This window comes from Ochotona princeps, chromosome 17 (genome assembly GCF_030435755.1).
Source record: "Ochotona princeps isolate mOchPri1 chromosome 17, mOchPri1.hap1, whole genome shotgun sequence".
NCBI classification, from domain to species: domain Eukaryota; kingdom Metazoa; phylum Chordata; class Mammalia; order Lagomorpha; family Ochotonidae; genus Ochotona; species Ochotona princeps.
In genome coordinates this window covers 38,335,443-38,358,128 of record NC_080848.1, presented here as the reverse complement: position 1 = coordinate 38,358,128, position 22,686 = coordinate 38,335,443, and the positions used below count along the sequence as shown (strand labels likewise).

Below are 22,686 nucleotides of genomic sequence, written 5' to 3'. Positions count from 1 at the left end.
CTGCATTGGCTCTTGCTCTCAGGTCGCTTTTCACTTTATTCTCCCCTCCATGCAGTTTTCTGAGAAGGGGCAGGAGGGCCAGGCTGGGTGATGCCCAGCCCTTTGGCCCTAGCCCTGAACTATACTGCTGGAGGTCAGAGGAGGCTGGTGATGGGCTAAGGTGGCGTGTAACCCAAGTACAGGGGAACCAGGCTTCTGCGGCTAGTGGCTGCCCACGGAGAGAGTGTGCTCAGAGTGGGATGTGGGCGCACTGAGGGGTTGGAAGTGCCGAGGAGGTTGGGCTGCCACCATTGTAAGATTCAGAGACGCTTCCGGGCTGAGAAGTAGACCAACATGGGAAAGGAATTGAACAGCAAAGGTCTGAGAATTTCACAGTGCCATAGGTAGCTTTGGTAATGAATTGTGTTTTAGCATTGTGGTTTTTTTTTCAAAGGATTTATTTATTTGAAAGAAAGAATTAGAGAGAGTTCTTCTATCCAGAAGAAGCTTCTGAGTGGGAGAGTTCCAGGTGATCTGATGGGAAAGGTTGCAGCAGGTGTGCAGTGAGTAGCTGCCAGGAGTAATATCTCTCTGTCTGCTCCCGTAGTACCAAGTAGGGCAGCTGTATTCTGTGGCTGAGGCCAGCAAGAATGAGACAGGCGGCGGCGAGGGCGTGGAGGTGCTGGTGAACGAGCCATATGAGAAGGACGGCGAGCGAGGCCAGTACACGCACAAGATCTACCATCTGCAGAGGTATGGGACGGCCAGGGCTGGGGGACAGTGGGTGTGTGTGCTGCCAGGGTGTTAGCTGGTCTCTCACTCACGTTGCTACTTCTATGGCAGCAGGCCCCAGTGGTACTTCTTTGTTCATCTGGGGAATTTTATTTATTTGAGAGGCAGAGAAACAGTGGGAGAGAAACAGGAAGACAGAGCTTCAGTCTGCTGGTTCGCTCCCCACATGCCTGCCATGGCTGACGCCAGACCAGATTAGGCCAGCTGAATCCAGGAACTCAATCTGGGTCTCCCCACATGGGTGGCAAGAACTCAGTGACATGAACCATCACTTGCTGCCTGCCTCCCAGGGAGTGTATCAGCAGGAAGCTGAAAATGGGAACATAGCCTTGTCCTTGAACCCAGGCACTTTGAAGCCAACATTGTGGCACGGTACTGCCAGCAGCCCTAATTGGAGTGCTGGTTTGAGCGCTGGCTACTCCACTTCTTTTTTTTTTTTTTTTTTTTAATTTAAAGATTTATTTATTTTTATTGGAAAGGCAGATTTACAGAGAGGTAAGACAGAAAGATCTTCCATTCACTAGTTTGCTCCCCAAGTGACCACAATGGCTGGAGCTGAGCCGATCCAAAACCAGGAGCCAGTAGCTTCTTCCAGGTCTGCCACATGAGTATAGGGTCCCAAGACTGGGCCATCCTCTACTACTTTTCAAGGCTACCAGCAGGGAGCTGGAAGGGAGTTGGAGCAGCCGGGATACAAACTGGCACCCACATAGGATCCTGGTGCATACAAGGCAAGGAGTTTAGCCACTAGGCTACCATGCCAGACCCTACTTCATTTCTGATCCAGCTTCCTGCTAATGCGCCTGGGAAGGCAGTGGAAGATTGAGTTCCTGGCTCCAGACTTTTTACTGACTCAGACCTGGCCATTTGGGGAGTAAACCAACAGATGGAAGCGCTCGTGCGCTCTCTCCTTCTCTCTCTCTCTCTTTCTCCCTCTCTGTTGCTCTGCCTTTCAGATAAATAAATACATCTTTTTTTAAAAGATGTATTTATTATTCTTATCGGAAAGGCAGATATACAGAGAGAAAGAGAGACAGAGAGAAAGATCTTCCGTGCAATGGTTCACTCCCTAAGTGGCTGCAACGGCTGGAGCTGTGCCAATCCAAAGCCAGGAACCTTTTCCAGGTCTCCCATGCGGGTGCAGGGTCCAAAGGCTTTGGGTCGTCCTTGACTGCTTTCCCAGGCCACAAGCAGGGAGCTGGATGGGAAGTGGGGCTGCTGGGATTAGAACCATGTCCATATGGGATCCCAGGGCGTTCAAGCAAGGACTTTAGCCGCTTTGCTATCACGCCGGGCCCAATAAATAAATCTTAAAACAAAAAAGAAACTCAGACGCTTCAGCATGGGACAAGGGCTTCCCAAGCAGTGTCTTAACTGCAGCATCCGAAGCCTACCTCTTTGCTGTTCGGATGCTTCTCCTAGAGCTGCCATATTCTGTCTCTTGTAAGGTACACACAGTCATCAGAACATTGGGAAGTAGACAGGCTGCATGATGTCACCGCAGCAGTCTCTTCTTGATATACATTCATAATCATTTCCAGAGGTCCACATGTCCCAGTAAAATTCCTTCTGCGTGGATCTGTCCATGTGCTTGTTTGTGTAAATCTACAGGAACTATTTCTGAAGTTAGAATCAAGATTAGGTTAATATTTCAATCCTCATTCTGTAAAAATCAGATGCCGATGAGGTTTTGTACCTGTCTTTGGATCAAAAGCATGAATATGTTCAATGGAAGCGTGAACTGATTTGTGTATCCAGATCCACAGCAGACCATGCGCCTTTGCTGAGTCTCTCACCACGGGACGCTGAAAGCAGTTGACACAGACCAGCCAGCCAGCAGGGCAGAGTGAGCCACTGTGAGGAAGTACCCAGAGCTGGAAAGACTACACCGGAAACCTTTTTTGTTTGTTTTAAATTCATTGTGGTAAAAGCACCTCCCATCACAACGTTTTAAGCAGTTTCAAGAGTGCAGTGACACAGTGACATGGAGTGCAGTGACTTCTCTGCTACTGAAACTTGAGTGGTGATTCCTGGAGACAAAAACAGAAGTGGAAGTGATTTCTCTTGGATTTGGTGGAATCCCCAGCTCCCGCGAGGAGTGCCCTGCCACCTCGGGCCACGGTGCCACAAGCACTGAAGCCCCGAGGAAAGCAGCACTGAAGCCCCGAGGAAAGCAATACTGAGCAGGGAGGCCCTCCCCGGGACCCTGTTTGCTTGGCAACGCTCGCTTTCCTTCTGGCCTGCTCTTCCTCCTCCTCCGTCCCCACTGAGTTGAGTATCAGCAGCTGCTCCCTGCAGAGTTAGCAGAGATTGCTCTGTCCCTGTGGTGTGTTTATATACTTTTCCTGTTTTATTTGAAAACAGAGCTAGAGAGCTCCCATCCACTAACTGACTCTCCAGGTGCCCACAGCATCCTGGGCTGGGCCAGGCTGAAGCCAGGAACCCGGTACTCTGTCCACATCTCCCGTGTGGATGTCAGGGACCCAAACACTGGAGTCCTCACCTGTTACCTCCTGCCTGGAAGCTGGAGACGAAACAGGACGAGGATTTGAACACTGGCATTGTGGTGGGACATGCAGGTTCCCAAGAAGCATCTGTGCAGCCGAGTCAAGTGCTTACCCCTCTTTCTTTTGAAAGAAGACTTTTTTTTAATTGCAAAGTCAGATATATAAAGAGGAGAAGAGACAGAAAGGAAGATCTTCCGTCTGATGATCCACTCCTCAAGTGGCCGCAGTGGCCAGTGCTGCACTGATCCAAAGCCAGGAACCTCTTCCGAGTCTCCCATGTGGATGCAGGGTCCCAAGGCTTTCGATCATCCTCAGCTGCTTTCCCAGGCCACAGGCAGGGAGCTGGATGGGAAGTGGGGCTGCCAGGATTAGAACTGGTGCCCATATTGGATCCTGGCGCATTCAAGGTGAGGACTTTAGCCACTGGGCCATGGCGCTGGGCCCTGAAAGAAGACTTTAAAAAGAGGTGGTGACGTTGGTCTTTTAGGCAGGAAGAGCCAGGCCAGTTGGTTCTACTTTGTCCAACCAATGTGTCAGAGTGGCAAGGTGAGGCTTTCCTACCAGAGAGGTATTGGGGAGTGCTGGTGTGTGTGTGTGTGTGTGTGTGTGTGTGTGTGTGTGTGTGTGTGTGTGTGTGTGTGTGTGTGTGTGTGTTGTGGCTTAGCTGGTAAAACTGCCCCATGAGACACTACAACCCTATCCAAGTACCCAGGATTGATCCCAGCTCCTGGCTTTGGCCTGGCCCAGCCGAGTGTTGCAGGCCACTAGGAAGTAAGCTAATAGATGGAAGATATTTCTCTGTCCATCCCCCCAACCCTGACTCTGCCTATCAAATAAGTGAGTAAATAGAGTAGAAGCTTTGAGCTGCTACACTACTCTTTTCTTATCACCAAATCATCCAACTTGAGGAAGTAAAGCCACCATGGCTGCTGCTGTCTCTGGCAAGGACAAAGCCATGCTGTGCTGGCAGCCAAGTGGCTGCTCGGACAGGGACGGTAACTTGCTGCCACACTCCTCCTCCCCTCTCTGCCCAGTCATGGACTGTGGATTTCATGTTTCCGTCCTCTCTCACGCTCTTGACTGGTCTCGCTTCCTCCCAACACCCCACCCAGCTCCCAGCATGCTGCCTGCGTGCTCTGTTGCTCCCAGCTTTAAAGTTGCACAAGGTTTCCCTCTGCCCTTGGGTGATACCTATGCCCTCAAACATGGTGTGCAAGCTGTTTCATGATGCGGCCACAGTGTTCTCCAGGTCCCCCGCCTTGGGCCCTGCGCCACCCCTCTGTCTTTTCTTCCCTTGGCTTAGTTTTTGTGCTGTCGCTCCCCTTCTTTGTCCAGCACAGCGCTCCTCAGTGTCTCTGCTGTGGCCCAACTGTGCCTGGGGAGCCCCTGTGTGCAGCGCTGCCTGCGCTGGGTTCCCCCGGGACTCGCTGGCCTTGCCTGCTGAGTTGTGCTCCTCGCCGCTGGACTGCATACTCTTCCCGGGGAAGGCACCTCTCTGTGTACCTGGTACACAGGAATCCTTACCCACAGGAGTGGCATGGGCATGTGTCCATCAGGAATGTTCTGAGTTAGCTCTTCGTGGGGGTTAGCTCTGAGTTCTGAGGCCTGAGGCCCTTAAGCTGACGAGGTAGCCAGAGCCTGCTGAGCACTCAAGAGGTTACCCTGGAAAACCCGGGAGCTAGCATGTGCCCCCTTCACAGCTAGGAAACCCACATTCCGTGCTGGAGGACTTGGCTTTGATACTGGGCTCCAGCTCCTGTTTCCAGCTTCCTGCCTGTGTTGACCCCAGAAAGCAGCAGCTGATGATTCAAGTCACTGGGTCCCTGCCACCCACCACGGAGACCCGGATTGAGTGCCTGGCTGCCAGCTCCCGCTCAGCCCAGCCCCGGTCATTGCAGACATCTAGGAAGTAGACTGGCACACAGGAATTCACTAAGTCTTTCTTTCTGTTCATCTCCCTAACTCTCAGATGAATTGTTTTCTTAAAGAGACAACAGGAAAAAAAGAAAATATGCATTAAAACACAAGCACACACACAACTGGGCTCATAGCCTACATGTTGTTCTGCAATATGAGATAAAAATTGAGTAGAAGGCCAATGGCGCTGAGGCCTTCCTGGACACTCAGAACTGGTAAAAAGACACTGGATCCTCTTGGGTTCTGCATTTCCAACTTAGCCAATCTCCCTGGTCCCTGAGCCTAGCCTGGTCCCCACCTGCAGGTCTTTCCTTGGTGTCTCAGGCTTGTGTGGTGTCATACCCTGACCACAGTGAGCTCTGGATAACTGGGTAATGATAACATAATGGATGATAGGCCCGACAGGTAGCCCGTGGTCTCATGCCCTGTCCTGTTCTGGTAGGTGGCTGGGCAGGCGTGGCTGGGTGACTGTGACCAGGCAAGTAGCTTCTCACACGCAAGAGTAACCTGCTTATTTCGCAGAGTGCTGTAGGCTAGCTCCCTCCTGGAGAAGCTGGACTGTGACCCAAAGCTTGGGTGTGTGAAAGCTTCCTTGGAGCCTGTTGCCACCACCTTTACTCCTCCATTTCTCTCCATCATCCATTTGTTTTTGTTTCATTGTAGCAAAGTACCCACATTTGTTCGAATGCTGGCACCAGAAGGAGCCCTGAACATCCACGAGAAAGCTTGGAATGCCTACCCTTACTGCAGAACTGGTGAGTGTGGGTATGGCCAGCCACGGGGCTGAGGGCCCCACAGTGTAGTAAGTGTGGTTGAGTAGGGCAGAGGTGGGAGTTATGTTCCACCCTCATTTCCCAGGGTAAGCCGGTGAAGGGGGAAAGCTGGGCTTCCTGCAGGCTTGCGGTGCGTGTGTTCTATTCAACTCAGCAGTCGGCTGTGCGAGCCACCAGCCATCATGGCCTCCGTTAGCTCACGGCCAGCCCTCTTTCCAAGGAAGGGTATGCGAATTCTGATTATGCTTGCATATTAGAAGAGGTTCTCTGTACGCATGTTGAAAATACATCAAAGCAGAAGAAAAATATTTAAAATTCTGGCGTAGTTTAGTAGTCCATTTTTTCATGGACATGTATATTCTCCACACATATTTTGTAAACAAATTTCAGGGAATCACTAAATTTTTAGTTACCTGTTATCCTCCAATAAATGGAGAATGGATTCCATTTGTTGGACTCCAAATGTTGCCAGGTTGTCTGTTATTCCAAATGGTTGAATGGTCATGGCTGCCTAATACTCCATCCTAGGAGTGTGCCATGATACCTTGGCACTCCCATGTGACCCGACCCTGACCTTGCCAGTTGTCGTGTGATGTATTTGCACTGGGCTTCAAAAGCACCCCTGAGCCCAGGCACTCTCTGGCAAGACGGTCCCATGCAAGGGCCTGTGGAGTGACCTTCCTGTCTTGGATGAAACCCTGAGGAAAGGCGTCAAGGGAAACAGTAAGGTTGTTTGGGGAAAGTTTAAACAAGCCCAATTTTTGATGACCCAGGACTTAAAGGCAGCTGGCTGTGCTTACCTAGAGTGTACATAACTTTCTCTTGGGCAGACAGGCACTGCTGTCCCAGAGCTCTGAGCTGATGGCTTATACTGAGGCAACACGTGCTACAGCTGAGGGTGGCTGTGGACTTATTGTCTGTCTCGGCTACTCTCCTGTGTGGAGTTGGTAAAAAGAAAAGGAAAGATTTGAGCTTGACCACTTCCTTTGGGGCAGTTCATACTCTCAGCTTCCCAAGCTTCCCAGGGCTCAAGGGCCATTCTGGAGTAGACCTCTGAGCCCAACCTGCTGCATGTCCCAGAGGAGTCCTTTGAGGTCCCCGGGGACTTGTGCACCAGGTGAGTGACCTTTCTCCCCAGTAACCTCCCTCTATCAGCACGAGCGGCCTGCCTCTGGGTCCCTCTGCTGGCCTCTGCTGGCCTCTGCTGCCTCACTTGTTTGATTTGCTGAGACCCGGCACTTGCTAGATTGTATCTGGTGACAAAGTGGTCCTTATGTGACCCTGTGATCCTTATTTTGGGACTTTGGGAAGAGCTGAAGCTCAGAACAGGAGATCCTTGCTCTTTGTAAGCTTCTGTGGCCCTATGCAGACAAGTTCAAGGGCCTCGCGCGTATCAGGAGATGTACAGTAGGCACTGGACAACTGTGTAACACGTAGTTTTATTGCTTTAGGTAAAAACGCAAACCTCACCACTTCTGAAACCCTGAGCACAAAACTGTTCAATTACTGGAAATGAGGCATGCGTACCTGTCCTTAAAGACAGTGTGCAGTGTGACTGGGTGCGGCTGGGCTGAGACCAAAGGTGAATTTTCTTGATAGTCAAAAGAGCTGCAGTGGGCAGGCGTGCTAAGAACCTTGGCCAACGTGGCACAGAGAAGGCAAACAGATAGCATATACTTCTCCATGTCTGGGCAGGGTTCTGGGTACACAGCTGGTGCCAACTGGGGGATGCTGCTGTCCTCTGTAATTCTAGGGAGAGAGCACTACAGCTGTCATAGGCTTTTTAATTTTTTAAGACAAAGCAAATGTTAATTCTTGACCACAAGCACAAGAAAAATAAACATAGGATTTGTAGATATTCCATGAAGAAGAAAGATGGAGTGGGGGGAGAATAGTGTGATGCCATCAGGGGGTGATAACTTACTAAAAATCCACCTTCATATAGATTGGATCTGTTGAGTCTCGAACCTGCACAGTTAGACACCTGCTCTTTTTAAGTAAAAGATGGAAGCAGGCAAGAAAGGGCTTCTTTCCAGTTGCCTGCAGGGGTGAGAGGGAGCTTATTGGTTGGAGCGTCTGAGCCTCTCTGAGTCAGGCGGAAACAGATTCGGGAAGTCTTACTCATCCTCGATGTTTTCTCTTCCCTTATTTCTCTTTTGCACCAGCAGCTGATGGGTTGTGATGTGAGGCTGGGGTAAGATGGGAGTTGGTCTGGGCAGGGAAGTGGGAAGAAAGAGGGAAGTCTTGGTTTCTCCTGCTAGGTTGGCCTCTAACTGGATACAGTTTCACCAGAGCCATACTTTGTGGGTTTCCTAAGACATTCCCCATGTACCTGGAGTTGCAGCAGAAAACCTGGGGGCTGCTGCCACTGCACAGCTGGCAGGGAGGGGCCGGGAGGATAAGAGGTTGGGTGGACTGTTGGGTAGCCCATGTTGGCCTTGAAGGCCAGGCAGATCATCGCATTCATCATCGCAGACATCCAGAGGCTTGTGAAGATGAATGCATGCCAGGTGCCAGTCTGTGAAGTTGCGCTGAAATACGGTGTTGCTAGTAAAACCAGATAGTCCTATTTGCTAACCAGGGCATTATTTGTTTGTGGATTCTTCTACCCGGAAAACCAAGTTAAAACCAGAATAACCATATACAGGGGCCAGTGTGGCAGTATGGCAGGTTAAGTTACTGCCTGCAATTCCAGGATGCCGTATGAGCACTGGTTCGAGTCCTGACTGCTCTGCTTCTAGTCCGGCTCCCTGCTGCTGTTTCTGGGAAAGCAGCAAAAGATGGTCTGAGTACAGTACTTGAGTCCCTGCACCCACAGGGGAGATCCAGATGAAATTCCTGGCTCCTGGCTTCAGATTGCTCAGCTCTGGCTTTGTGACCAGTTAGGGGAATGAACAAGTGGATGGAAGATCTCTGTCTCTAATTCCACCTTTCAAATAAACATGTAATTTTTTTTTAAGAAGAAAGTAAAACAATTGCAATGCATAGTGAAAACTATTCACCTGGTTAAGATATTACATTCATGTGTCCACTGATTAGCACATTCGCTCCCTACAGGGGCCAAACTAGAAGAACAGGGATTGAGAACAAGGTGGTTGGCTGGGAAGCTTAGTGCCAGCATCATGAGACAGCCTGAGACAGCTGTGTCCTCCAGGGACAGGGCTGCTGCACCTACCATAGCCCCGGGCTTGCAATCCTGCCACAGTGATGGGAAATGAATGCCAGTTGGCTTCCCTGGACTTCGTTCTTGTGGGTCTTTTGTCCACAAGTCACTCACCCTCTTTTATTTTAAAAAATAATTATATGCTTGAAAGGCAGAGTTAAACACAGATAGAGGGAGAGAGCAAGAGCTTCCATTCACTGGTTCACTCCCCAAATTAGTGTAATGGCTGGGGCTGGGTCAGACCAAAGCCAGGAGCCAGGAGTTTTAGCCAAGTCTCCCACACAGGTGCAGGGACCCAAGGACCTGGACCATCTTCTGCTTTCCATGTGCATACATAGTGCCCACATGGGATGCCAGCATTGCATCCCATGCAATGTTAAGGTGGCAGCTTAACCTGTTATGTCGCAGTGCTCACTCCTGGTTTTTTTTTTGTTTTTGTTTTTGTTTTAAGATTTATTGCAAAGTCAGATATACGGAGAGGAGGAAAGACAGAGAGGAAGATCTTCTGTCTGATGATTCACTCCCCAAGCGGCTGCAATAGCTGGAGCTGAGCCAATCCAAAGCCAGGAACCCGGAGCGTCTTCTGGGTCTCCCACATGGATCCAGGGTCCCAAGGCCCTGGGCCGTCCTCCACTGCTTTCCCAGGCCACAAGCAGGGAGCTGGATGGGAAGTGGAGCTGCTGGGATTAGAACTGGTGCCCAAATGGGATCCTGATGTGGCGAGGACTTAACCTGCTAGGCTACCGCGCCGGGCCCACCTAGTTTCTTTTTTTAAAAATAGGATTTTTCAGAGCCCGGCGGCGCAGCCTAGCAGCTAAAGTCCTCGCCTTGAAAGCCCCAGGATCCCATATGGGTGCCGGTTCTAATCCCGGCGGCTCCACTTCCCATCCAGCTCCCTGCTTGTGGCCTGGGGAAGCAGTGGAGGGCGGCCCAAAGCCTTGGGACCCTGCACCCATGTGGGAGACCAGGAAGAGGTTCCAGGTTGCCGGCTTCGGATCGGCGTGCATCGGCCCGTTGCGGCTCACTTGGGGAGTGAATCGTCGGACGGAAGATCTTCCTCTCTGTCTAACCTCCTCTGTGTATATCTGGCTGTAATAAAATGAATAAATCTTTAAAAGAAAAAAATAGAATTTTTCTTCAGACTGACAACAGGACAGTGACTTCAGTCCCATGCCTCTTTGCTGGCGTTTTCACAGATGCTTCCTCAGATGTCTGTCAGGGGTCGGGAAATTACTAACGGCCTGACAGATCACCTTCCTTAGGTTCTAGCCTTGCCGTGGGCCAGTCTCAGAGCTCCCCCGGTCTCAGTTTCAGGGTTAAAGAATTTGTTATTCCCATAAACTCTGCAAACATGGCAGAGGAGCACCCACCAGACATTGAGGCAGCCCCCATCATCGGAGGGTCCTGAATGAGCCAGGTCTTTGTTGAGGGGAGGACTGACCAGTCTGCTCCCAGTGACCAGGGAGCCTCAGTCATTTTCTCTCTTAAATAATGTAGCCGCGGCGCTTTCCGAGCGCGTCCCATTACAATGAGCTGGAGCGTGGGGCGCGTGAGGTCTGGTTACAGTGAGAGGAAGGGTAGGGGACAGATGTCAGCACCGGGCTGGAGTAGCCTGCTCCAACAGGTGGAGGAGAGGGCGTGCCCAGGTGATGCCCTGAGGGCCATGTGTTCGGAGATAACTAGCATCTCCTTGCCCTGCTAAGAGGAAGCCCAGAGTGGTATCACTTTAATTAAGTTACAGTTTGGTCTTTTGGGACTCCAGGAGGAGTGACACTTGAGGGTTGGCGTGCGTGGATGTACTCCTCCCTTTTTGGCGTTTGGAGGTGATGGTGGCTTGAGCCATGGGGAACTGAAACCTCTTTGCTCTTCAAAGTCCCTGGGGAGCAGGACAGGTATTTATTCATCTTCATTAATCTTTTTCTCTTTTCTTTCTATGTCCCTGCCTTGGAGCAGTTATTACAGTAAGTATTGTCGGGTGTGTTTGTGTGTGTGTGTGTGTGTGTGTGTGTGTGCAGGTGACCTATAAGAAGAGAAGAAACAATGTTGCCACTGCACCAGAGGAGCTGAGTGGCCTCCTCTCTCAAGCAACAGTAGAGTTGTTGAGGCTCAGTCCCAATGAAGGGCATGGTGGGCGCCTGTGCGGCTTTATCTCTTACATCCCAACCCTTGACATTTTGCATTCAGAGTGACTTGAGTCCCTCCCCTGCTGCTCCTGTGCTCCCCCGCCCCCCCCCCCCCAAGGTTATGCCTTCCCCAGGGTGGCAGCTGACCCGAGATGAGTATGTAGCAGCCCAGGGGGCCTGGCCCTCAGCAGAATTGGGAAAATTTCTTTCCCGTGGCCATCCCATGACCCTGGCCCCTCCTCTCCATGGTCATGTTCATCCCAGAGCCTCTTCCCTACTGCTAAATGCAGCCAGTAGTTTCTGGAAAGCTCAGCTCCTGCCGAGGAGTCCCTACGTTTTCCTCCTTTGAGTAGTTTGGATTTTTTAAGAGGCCCTAAAGGAGAGAGAACATAGCCAGCACGGGGGTTGGATTGCTGAGAAGGGAACTCCATCCAGCAAAGGCTCGCTGGAGGGAAAGGGGCCAGGCACCTGGGTAGGATGAGTTCCCGAACCCTTACCCCATGACTTGTGTGTGTCAGCTGCTGGGCTGGGCTATGCTGAAGTCAGTCGGACCTGTTTTTGAGGCCCAGCTCTGTGATGCTGTCTTTGGCTGTGGACAAGTCACATAACCTGTTTGTTGGGAATTTCACTCTCTTCATCTGTGAAAATGAGGGTGAATCTGCAGACCTCTGAGGCCAGGGCGAAGATGGGGTGGGGACAATGAATGCTTAGCACAGCGTGGGCTCCCAGTCAAGTCAGTGACTGGGGGAGGCCCAGCTGGAAGCTTCTGGCTGCCTGTGATTTCTGCAGCCTGGACACTGTAAGGTGGTTTTTCTTCCCTCCCCTCTTCCAGAATGAATACATGAAAGAAGACTTTTTGATTAAAATTGAAACCTGGCACAAACCGGATCTTGGCACCCAGGAGAATGTAAGTAGTATTTCCCAAGAGCCCCAGGACTTCCAGGATTGAAGGCAGGGTCTTAAGACTGTGCCTCATTTAACCTGGCTGTAGGGTCCTCTGTGCTGGTCTGAGCAGAGGCCATTACCTTCCTGTGCGGCATGGGATTGCTCTGTTCGTTTGTGATTTGCAAATTGTGATCTCCAGGACACTTTGTGAGCCTTCCTGTGGTGCTTGGAGTGGCCTAAAGTACACCTAGGGTTTGCAGCTTGTTTAGAGCACAGTTCACAGGAATCCCCCCACTTTGAGGATACTTGTCCTGTACCCATGCCCTTCCACTCCCCAGACGTTGTTAGACACTTCCTTTCTCATGTGTAAAAATAGCACATCTACAAGAAGAGTTGTTTCCAGCATCCTTTGTATAGCCAAAGATGAAAAACATCAGAGCTCCTCAGCAGAACACCAGCAGAGAAACTGCTGCAGCCAAGTAGTGGTCTGTGGTGCAGTCATTACCAAGAAAGCAGAGGGAGCAGCCTTTGATGCTACGTTGTTCAGTGAAAAGAGCAAGCTCTAAAACAGTGTTTCTGTGTTTTACCTTTCTCATCATTTGTAATGAGGCAAGTGCACATGCATGAATGCTGCGTGCCAGGCGGCATGGCAGTTCTTCAAGAGTAGGACCCAGGGACAAGCAACAGCAGGAGCCACACTTGAATGTCCTCCCTTTTGGACATTTTGAACTTGGGTCTGAATTTTGTTATTACGTTTGTGTACAACCTGACCACAGTAAGAAACGCGTGGCTGAGAAGGCAGGGTGCCCAGGAGTGTCTCCAACAGGAATAAATACAGGCACCTACCCACAGTGTGGGTGCTGGAGGGAGTGTTGTGGGTGTTTGGACCTGCTGGCATGGTGCTGGCCTGTGGAGTCAGCATGCTTGTTCTCCGGTTTATGCCTACTTCAAATCCATTCTTGCATGGCTGGGGATTGTTTGGTACAAACAGAGTGTCCCCTATTCTAAATGCTTGGAACCAACGGTGTTTTCAATTTTAGGATATGTGCCTAGACACAGTAACACATCTTGGGTAGGACCCACACCTAAACACAGCCTATTCTTGTTTTTTATGCCCATAGCCTAAAAGTAATTTTCTACTTTTTTTTTTTTTTTTTTTTTTTTTTTTTTTGCACACCTGAGTTTTGGCTGTGACCCATTACCTGAGGTCAGATGTGTAACTTTTCACTTGTACCACCGTGTTGGCTTGCAAAATATTTCAGAGTTTTGGGGAGCATTTCACATTGGCTGGAGATGGTCAGCTTGTGTCGGGTTCTTCACACCAGTTCCAATCTTACACCGGGGGTTGCAGTAGTAGCTCTTCCTAGCTGGCCATTGTGCATACTGAGCTAAAACTGCACAAAGCAGCACGGTCTCCCTTCTTTCTGCAGGTGCATAAACTGGAGCCTGAGACATGGAAGCATGTGGAAGCCATATATATAGACATTGCAGACCGAAGCCAAGTACTTAGCAAGGTAGGAGCTATTTACAGATGTGAAAAGCCTTCTGATGCAGAAATGGCTCTAAATGGTTAGACACACCAGGGACCCATATCCAGCTTGGCTGAAAAGCAAGTTCTCTTGGGCGGATATTATTTATGTTTTACTGATCGTATTAAGAGAAAAATAGTGACCCCAATCTATGTGTCCTGTTTGGTGGTTGCAAATGATTAGTGGATAATATAGGTGCTACTTGTGAGAGTGTTTTACCTGTTGAAATGATGCTTAGCCCAAAAACCCAGAGCTCTAGTTCTCAAATGTATTTTTCCAACTGAATAGTTAAAAAACGCTTCCTGGAGCAGGCATTTGGCACAGTGGTTAAGATGCCACTCGGGGTGTGACATACTGTGTGGAGTGCATGGTCTGGGTCCCAGCTATTCTGCTTCTATTCCAGCCTCCTGCTGCTGCACCCCTGGCAGGCAGCATGCGATGGCTCAAGTAGCTGGGTCCCTGCCACCCAGCTGGGAGACCTGCATTGAGTTCTGGGCTCTTAGCATAGACCTAGCCCAATCTTGGCTGTTGTAAGCATTTAAGGAATTAATCAGCCAGTGAAAGAGCTTGTCTGTCCGTCTCCGTCTCTGTCTCTACCATTCAAATACAGTGAAATATTCTAGTGAAAAAAGTTTCCTGCTTATTTTGGAATGCTGTCTTAGGATGCCTGTGCTATGAGTGAGGAATACAGACTGTATGAGAAGACAAAGCTTCTGCCCTCCAGGAGGCGGTGACTTTTCAGAGTAGCAGACGCTGCAGCAGGTGCCTGCAGAAGCACCTCGTTGCTGGCTCATAGCTAGGTGAGAACAGGCCCCAGGTTGGCTGCTCCTGCTTGCCTCACTGTGGGGTTCCCAGGAAGAATGTGTCCAGGAAGTGCCCAGGGAGCGTCTCCCCTGTCAGGGCTGCTCTTGTTTTTTTTTTTTTTTTTTTTTTTTTTTTTTTTTAAAGATTTTATTATTATTATTGGAAAGCCGGATATACAGAGAGGAGGAGAGACAGAGAGGAAGATCTTCCATCCGATGTTTTCACTCCCCAAGTGAGCCGCAACGGGCCGGTGCGCGCCAATCCGAAGCCAGGAGCCAGGAACCTCTTCCGGGTCTCCCACGCGGGTGCAGGGTCCCAATGCATTGGGCCGTCCTCAACTGCTCTCCCAGGCCACAAGCAGGGAGCTGGATGGGAAGTGGAGCTGCCGGGATTAGAACCGGCGCCCATATGGGATCCCGGGGCTTTCAAGGCGAGGACTTTAGCCGCTAGGCCATGCCGCCAGGCCCTAGGGCTGCTCTTGTTTAACAGACATCTTGCTAGGGTTAGGACACGGGAATTTAACTGCCTGTTGATACATTGATAAGGGAGAAGTCATATTTTTTTTTTAAAGATTTTTTTTATTTTATTACAAAGTCAGATATACAGAGAGGGGGAGAGAGAAAGAGGAAGATCTTCTGTCCAATGGTTCACTCCCCAAGTGAGCCGCAATGGCCGGTGCTGTGCCGATCCGAAGCCAGGAACCAGGAACCTCTTCCGGGTCTCCCATGCGGGTGCGGGGTCCCAGTGCTCTGGGCCGTACTCGACTGCTTTCCCAGGCCACAAGCAGGAAGCTGGATGGGAAGTGGAGCCGCTGATATTAGAACTGGCACCCATATGGGATCCTGGCGTGTTCAAGGCGAGGACTTTATCCGCTAGGCCACGCCGCCGGGCCTGGGAGAAGTCATATTTAAAGAGAGGAGAGACAAAGATCTTCCATCTGCTGGTTCACTCTACAAGTGGCCACAACAACCAGAGCAGAGCCAATCCAAAGCCAAGAATCAGAAGCCTCTTTCCAGTCTCCCACACGGGTGCAGGGTCCCAAGGCTTTGGGCCATCCTCGACTAGGCTACTGTGCCAGGACCAGAAGATGTATTTTTTAAAAGTATACATTAGGGTGTGGCATGGCAACCTAGTGGCAAAAGTCCTCACCTTGCATGCACCAGGATCCCATATTGGCACTGGTTTGTGTCCCGGCAGCCCCACTTCTCATCCAGCTCCCTGCTTGTGGCCTGGGAAAGCAGTAGAGGATGGCTCAAAGGCTTGGAATGCTGTACCCACATGGGAGACCTGGAAGAAGTTCCTGGCTCCTGGCTTCAGATTGGATCGGCTCAGCTCTGGGCATTGAGGTCACTTCAGGATGGAAGATCTTTATGTCTCTTCTCTCTGTAAATCTGACTTTCCGATAAAAATAAATAAATTTGTTTTTAAAAAAGCACACAATAATAATCTTCATAACTTTGAAGACCACTGTTAAAAATGGCTTATTGTTTCAGGGTTTTTTTTTTTCCCTTAATTTTTATGTCATGTATCCATCTACCCATCTATCTATCTGTTTATTTGAGAATGTGTCAAAGAGTCAGCCACTTCCCATGTGCTGATTCATTCCCCAAATGCCTGCAGCGGCCAGGGTGGCCTAGGCCAAAGCCAGGAACCCAGAACCCAGTTTTCATCTCCCACATGGATGCCATCACTGCTGACTCCCAGCATGCACATTAGCAGGAAGCTGGAAATGAGGGCAGAGCCGGGACTCCAACACATCACCCTGATGTGGGATGTGGTATAGGATGCCAGAATTCTCTGGGACATTAGCTGCTCTTCCTGGCACCTGCCCTATCTTCATTACCACTGTTAAGTAGATGCGGTATTGAGTTTGCTCCTCCTTAATCCACCTTAGTCAATGTAGGGAGACAGCCACAATGAAACTCTTACTGTGGTTAATTAGCATGGAGAATTGACTGTTTTATTAATCAGTGACATGTGACTGACCAAGTAATGTACAAGAAGATAAGTTCTATACATCAGACTTTAAAAAAAAAGATTTATTTATTTTTATTGGAAAGTCAGATTTACAGAATGAAGGAAACAGAAAAATCTTCTGTCTGCTGGTTCACTCCCCAAATAGCTGCAACAGCCAGAGCTGAGCTGATTTGAAACCAGGAGCCAGGAACTTCTTCCAGAGGTCCCACACAGGTGCAGGGTTCCATGTCATTGAGCCATCCTCTACTGCTTTCCCAGGGCACAAACATGGAGCTGGAAGGGAAGTGGAGCAGCCAGGATTTGAGCCAGCATTCATATGGTGCTGGTTGCAACGGACAAAAGGCGAGGACTTCAACCACTAGGCAACTGTGCTACCCTTCACATCAGACTTTTTAAAAAAATAGATATGTTCTTACTCAGAAGGCAGATTTACAGAGAGAAGGATTTTCTATTCTCTGGTTCAGTCCTCAAATGATCACAACAACCAAATAGGCTAATCTGAAGCCAGTAGCTTCCTGTGGGTCTCCTATGTGAGTACAGAGGCCTAAGGGCTTGAACCATCCTCCACTGCTTTCCCAGGTCATAACCAGGGAACTGGATGGGAAGTGGAGCATCCAGGACTAGAACCGTCACCCATATGAAATGCCAGTGCTTGGAGGCAGAGGATTAACCTGCTTTTTTTTTTTTTTAAGATTTATTTTATTTTTATTACAAAGTCAGATATACAGAGGAGAGACAGAGAGGAAGATCTTCTGTCCAATGATTCACTCCCAAGTGGCCACAATGGCCGGTATTGTGCTGATCCAATGCCAGGAGCCAGGAACCTCCTCCGGGTCTCCCACGTAGATGCAGGGTCCCAAAGCTTTGGGCCGTCCTCAACTGCTTTCCAGGCCACAGGCAGGGCGCTGGATGGGAAGCAAGGCTGCCAGGATTAGAACTGGCGCCCATATCGGATCCTGGCGTGTTCAAGGCAAGGACTTTAGCCGCTAAGCCATGGCGCCGGGCCCCAGGATTAACCTGTTGAACCATATTCTGGCCCCACGTTTCTAATGGTGATTGTGTTTAATAAGCCAATGGAAGACTTCAGAGAAGGTGCTATTTGTTCACACCCCTAACTGTATTTTGCAGTTATCTGTATAGAGATTTTTTTTTTTTCATTTAAAAATCCCTGTTGCCTCACCTGTAGATCTTCTCACTACTGGGTTTTGTGTGGGATGGCCCAGAGATCTGTGTTTTGAAAAGCCTTGCCAGGTGTTTGGACATTTAGGGTGGAAAGCTCTGTCTTACCCTGGAAATTTGCATCTCCAGGATCCTGGTAGAATCGAAAGCAGGGGCCCAGCGACGTGGCTTAGTGGCTAAAGTCCTCACCTTGAACGCCCCAGGATCCCGTATGGGCGCCGGTTCTAGTCCTGGCAGCTCCACTTCCCATCCAGCTCCCTGCTTGTGGCCTGGGAAAGCAGTCGAGTACGGCCCAGGACCTTGGGACTCTGCACCTGTGTGGGAGACCCGGAAGAGGTTCCTGGTTCCTGGCATTGGATCGGCGCAGCACCGACCCATTGCGGCTCACTTGGGGAGTGAATCATCGGATGGAAGATCTTCCTCTCTGTCTCTCCTCCTCTCTGTATATCTGACTTTGTAATAAAAATAAAAAAACTTAAAAAAAAAAAAAAAAAAGAATCGAAAGCAGACAAAACAGACCCTGGCAGGGAAGCATACTCAGACAGCCTTCCGGCAAATGTAAACGGTCCGCCTCTTGTTTGTAATTGTTTGTAACCTTGCACCAGTAACCTTAAAATGGGTGTGCCGGTATGCTGTGTATACTAATGGTCTTCCCTTCTCCCCCTTTCCTTTTCTGCCTCTCTCCTCCATCCCTACTCTACGGTTTCTCTCAGGATTACAAGGCAGAGGAAGACCCTGCAAAATTTAAATCTATCAAAACAGGCCGAGGACCCTTGGGCCCCAATTGGAAGGTGCAGTTCTCACCCTCACCTCCAGGGGATTCCCCAGGGTGTGGGTGGGCTGGCTGTGGTGTGGGAGAAGGGGTGTGGCTGGGGCTGCGGTCCGGACATCCTGAGGTCTGCCCTCCTTAGTTACAGGCCTGCCTGTGGGTATGTTTCTAATGCAGCAAGAACTTGTAAATCAGAAAGACTGCCCCTATATGTGTGCGTACAAACTGGTTACTGTCAAGTTCAAGTGGTGGGGCCTACAGAACAAAGTGGAAAACTTTATACATAAGGTGAGTGCGGAGTTAACGGCCTCTCCAGTGGCCTCCCTGTGTGTGGGGTTGGGAGAGATAGAAGGGACAGGTTGTGGGGATCTTGGCCCAACACAGGATCATACATGTCAGGTAATCTGCATCCTAGGGTTGCCAACAGTAGAACATTCCATAGCTTGGTTTCCCAGACCCTACCTTCTCTCGCCTTGGTATGCCATCCAGAGGCTCCTCAAAGGGAACAGGAAAGGACTTGCTAAGATAGAAGTGTGACAACAACTCAAGACTGTTATGGAAGCCAATAGGCCAGAGGCATGTGAGCCACATCCCCCCAGGCTACAGCTGCTCAGCTGGGCAGGCCTTGGAAAGTCTCTGACTTGTTAGAGTGTCCCTCCTGGGCCACCTCTTGTAGCCGTTGGCCTGTCATAACCTGCTGTTTGGCCCTTGCTGGGAGGTCAAGGACAGCCCGTCTGAGAAGTGCTCTGGTTGGAGTGTGGTAGGAAGTGAAGGGCCGGGGCCAGGTACTTAGGAGCCTCAGAGACTGAATTGGACAAAGCTCACACCGCCAGTAAGTGTGATCGTAAAGGTTTCATTCTAGGAAGAGAAAGAACATTTTTTTTTTCCTTTTAAAGATTTATTTATTTGTTTATTTGAAAGTCTTACCTGCCAGAGGCAGAGCCAGAGAGAAAGAGAGAAACCATGACAGAGTTCTGGAATTTGATTTTCTCAGGTTCCTCATTTACCCTTCAGCTGTGGGGCAGGTGCTGGGCTTCAACGTAGAGGCTTCCTTCCCCCAGCCCACTTCCCGCAGCCCACGGGAAGCTCTACCTGTTAGGTGCATGGAGGCAGAAGTCTCTGGTCCATGGCTGACCCAGAAAGCTCTGGCAGAGGGTGGTTGTCCGTTGAGAGCTGGGACAGAGAGCTGTGGCTGCGGCCTAGGCCATGCTGTGTCCTCACTCATTTCTCCTTTTTATAGCAAGAGAGGCGTCTGTTTACAAACTTCCACCGGCAGCTGTTCTGTTGGCTTGATAAGTGGGTCGACCTGACCATGGACGACATTCGGAGGATGGAAGACGAGACAAAGAGACAGCTGGACGAAGTGAGTGGGAACCCGGCGGCACAGAGCCCTCAGCGCACCCAGCAGACGTGAAGGCCTCAGCCCTGCTGGGCACTTGGCTGAGCACACTGCCCTGTGGTTGCAGGATCGTGTCAGGGTCTGCCATGGAGGAGGACATGCCAGATAGAATGGCCACATTTAGGAAGAAAATGGGCCTGTGCTCTCAGACTGACAGGGGGCTTGAGGCCTTGGCTTGTCCCAGAAGCCAGCGTGGTGGTACTGACATGCTGCCCAGCAAGTGAAATGGCCGCCTTGAGCTAGGTGGAAAATGGCCCTGGGGCAGGCAGACCGTGCTGGTCTGTGACTGTAACCTCCACTGCCCACAGAGGACAGTGGTAACCTAGGCAGAAACTTGCTGTTCTAGAAGGTTCCTTTGAGAGTGTGGAGCCTTTGCTTTTCTGGGGGGGCCTGGGCATGGATCCCAGGAAACCCTGACCACTGCACACCACTGTCTTACTTGAGGATGCCTCCCTGAGCTGCCCCTGAGGAGAGGCTGTGAAACACTCAGGCGTGCCCTGGGGGACCAGCACTGCTGTAGTGTGGCCAAGGGATGGGGGCTCTCAGAGCCCATGCTATTCCTTGCTGGAACATGGTCAGGAAGACAGTAGGGGACCATCGCTCTCCCCTGCACCTCCCTCAAGATGCTGTTTGAGGCCCTCCTGCTGTCTTGGGGCTGGAAAGAGGACAGGAAGCTGTGTTTCCTGAGAGCTTGTGTCCATTCCTCACAGCTTGCCGCAGCTAGGGGTTGGCACAGAGCCCGAGCGTGCAGCAGAGGCCTTGCCTGCTGCAGCCCTGCCCAGCTTTCTAGGAGGGCCCTGCCAAGAGCCCTGCTTCCTGGTGCTGGCCCAGGGTGGAAGCTGGCCCCCACACCTCCTTCCGTTGGAGTCCTACAGCACCTTTGGGAGGCTGGGAGTCTGCATTCTAGCCCACTCACTGCCAAGTGTCGGGCTGTTAGTTCTGGTGAAGGTGGGTGCTTGGATTATTCCTTCAGCTGCATTTGGCAGTGAAATGGCAGGATTTGGGGTACAACCCTTGATTCTTCTCCTTTTTTTTTTTTTTTTTGAAGATTTATTTATTTTACTTGAAAGGCAGTGTTGCAGAGAGAGGGAAGAAAGATAGGTATTCCATCCACTGGTTCACTCACCAAATGGCTGCAACAGCCGGAACTAGACCAATCCAAAGCTGGGAGCCAGGAAGCTCCTCTGGGTCTCCCACATGGGTACAGGGTCCTAAGGCCGTGGGCCATTCTTCACTCCCTACCCAGACCATTAGCAGGGAGCTGGATCAGAAATGAAGCAGCCAGGACATGAGCTGGCACCACATGGTGGAGGATTAGCCTGATATACTACCATGCCACCCCTACCCATCACTTTATACTTTCTTCTGGCTTTCTGTGTCAAAAGCTTTGGTTAATTGATTAGTCAGTTTTTGTGTTTTAAGATTTATTTATATATTTTCATTGGAAAGTCAAATTTACAGAGAGGAGAAAGAAAAAGATCCTCTGTCCACTGGTTCATTCCCCATTTCGTCACAATGGCTGGAGCTGAGCTAATCCAAAGCCAGGAGCCAGGAGCTTCTTCTGGGTCTCCCATGTGGCTGGAAGGGAAGTGGAGCAGCCATTGGTACCCATATGCACAAAAAACCTCGGCTGCTACACCAGGCTCAGGTGTACTTACTTTTATTGGAAAGTCACATGTACAGAGAGGAGGGGAGTTAGAGAGGAAGATCTTCCGTCCAATGGTTCACTCCCCAAGTAGCTGCATTGGCTGGAGCTGAGCCAATCTGAAACCAGGAGCCTGGAGCTTCTTCTGGATCTCCCACCTGGGTGCAGGGTCCCAAGGCTTTGGGCCGTCCTCGACTGCTTTCCCAGGCCACAAGCAGGGAGCTGGATGGGAAGCATAGCTACTGGGATTAGAACCGGTATGCATATGGAATCCCAGCATGTTCAAAGCAAGGACTTTAGCTGCTATGCTATTGCACCGGGCCCCTGTGTTAACTTCTGTTTGTGAGTCTTTCCAAGGGAGTATTTGTTCTGGGTGGTATGCAATAGGCATTACCTAATAGTGTGTGGCTGGTATTGGTTCATTCCCAGGCCTCTCTTAATCAGAAGCTCGGATTTTTTTTCTGGAAACCGTTGCTGTATTTTTAACCTAATCATTTCCTTCCCCTGTGTACTTTGTTCTTTTTAAAAATTGTTTGCTTTTGTTTTTGACTTGAGAGAGATTTATTCATTTGCACGTCAGAGTTACAGAGAGAGGCAGACAGAGATTTTCCATCTGCTGATTCACTCCTCATATTGTTACAACAGCCAGCATGCTGGGCCAGGCAGAAACTGAGAGTCAGGAGCTCTCTGCAGATCTCTGTGTGGGGCGCAGGGGCCCACACACTTGGGCCATCTCCCGCTGCTTTCCCAGACTTTCAGCAGGAGCTGGATAGGAAGTAGAGAAGCTGAGACACAAACCAATGCCTATATGAGATGTTAACATTACAGATCATAGCTATTGTTTATATGAAAGGCAAGTTAAAGAGAGAGAGGAGGAGATCTATCTTGCATTTACTCCCCAGTTACAAGAGCCAGAACTGGTCAAAGCCAGGAGCCTGGAATTCCATCCGCTCTCTGATGTGTGTGGCAGAGGCCCAGGTATTGGTGACATCTTCCAAGCAGAGCAGTTGGAACTTGCTTCAATGCCAGTTTTGCAAGCAGAAGCTTAACTTTGCCTCCCCTTGGGGAGTCCTCTCAAGTTAACTCTGTCTCTTCTGTTGGATTTAAATTTTTTAATGATTTTTTAACTTTTATTGGAAAGGAGATTTTACAGAAAGAAGGAGAGACAGAGAATCAATCTTCCAGCCCTTCGTTCACTCTCCAAGCAATGGCCAGAGCTAAGCCAATCCGAAGCCAGGAGCCACT

The 22,686-nt window shown here is 50.1% G+C and overlaps 1 protein-coding gene across 1 annotated transcript in view; it reads left to right on the top strand.

Moving 5' to 3' along the window:
* The window catches only part of PITPNA (phosphatidylinositol transfer protein alpha), a 35,005-nt gene that overhangs the window by 7,509 nt on the left and 4,810 nt on the right, over window positions 1-22,686 (top strand). Inside the window, exons 3-10 of the mRNA XM_004593955.2 lie at window positions 587-732; window positions 5,859-5,950; window positions 11,085-11,092; window positions 12,087-12,161; window positions 13,570-13,653; window positions 18,342-18,419; window positions 18,575-18,685; window positions 19,638-19,760. Of these exons, the coding sequence (XP_004594012.1) occupies window positions 587-732; window positions 5,859-5,950; window positions 11,085-11,092; window positions 12,087-12,161; window positions 13,570-13,653; window positions 18,342-18,419; window positions 18,575-18,685; window positions 19,638-19,760 (717 nt within the window). The remainder of the gene's footprint in view (window positions 1-586; window positions 733-5,858; window positions 5,951-11,084; window positions 11,093-12,086; window positions 12,162-13,569; window positions 13,654-18,341; window positions 18,420-18,574; window positions 18,686-19,637; window positions 19,761-22,686) is intronic.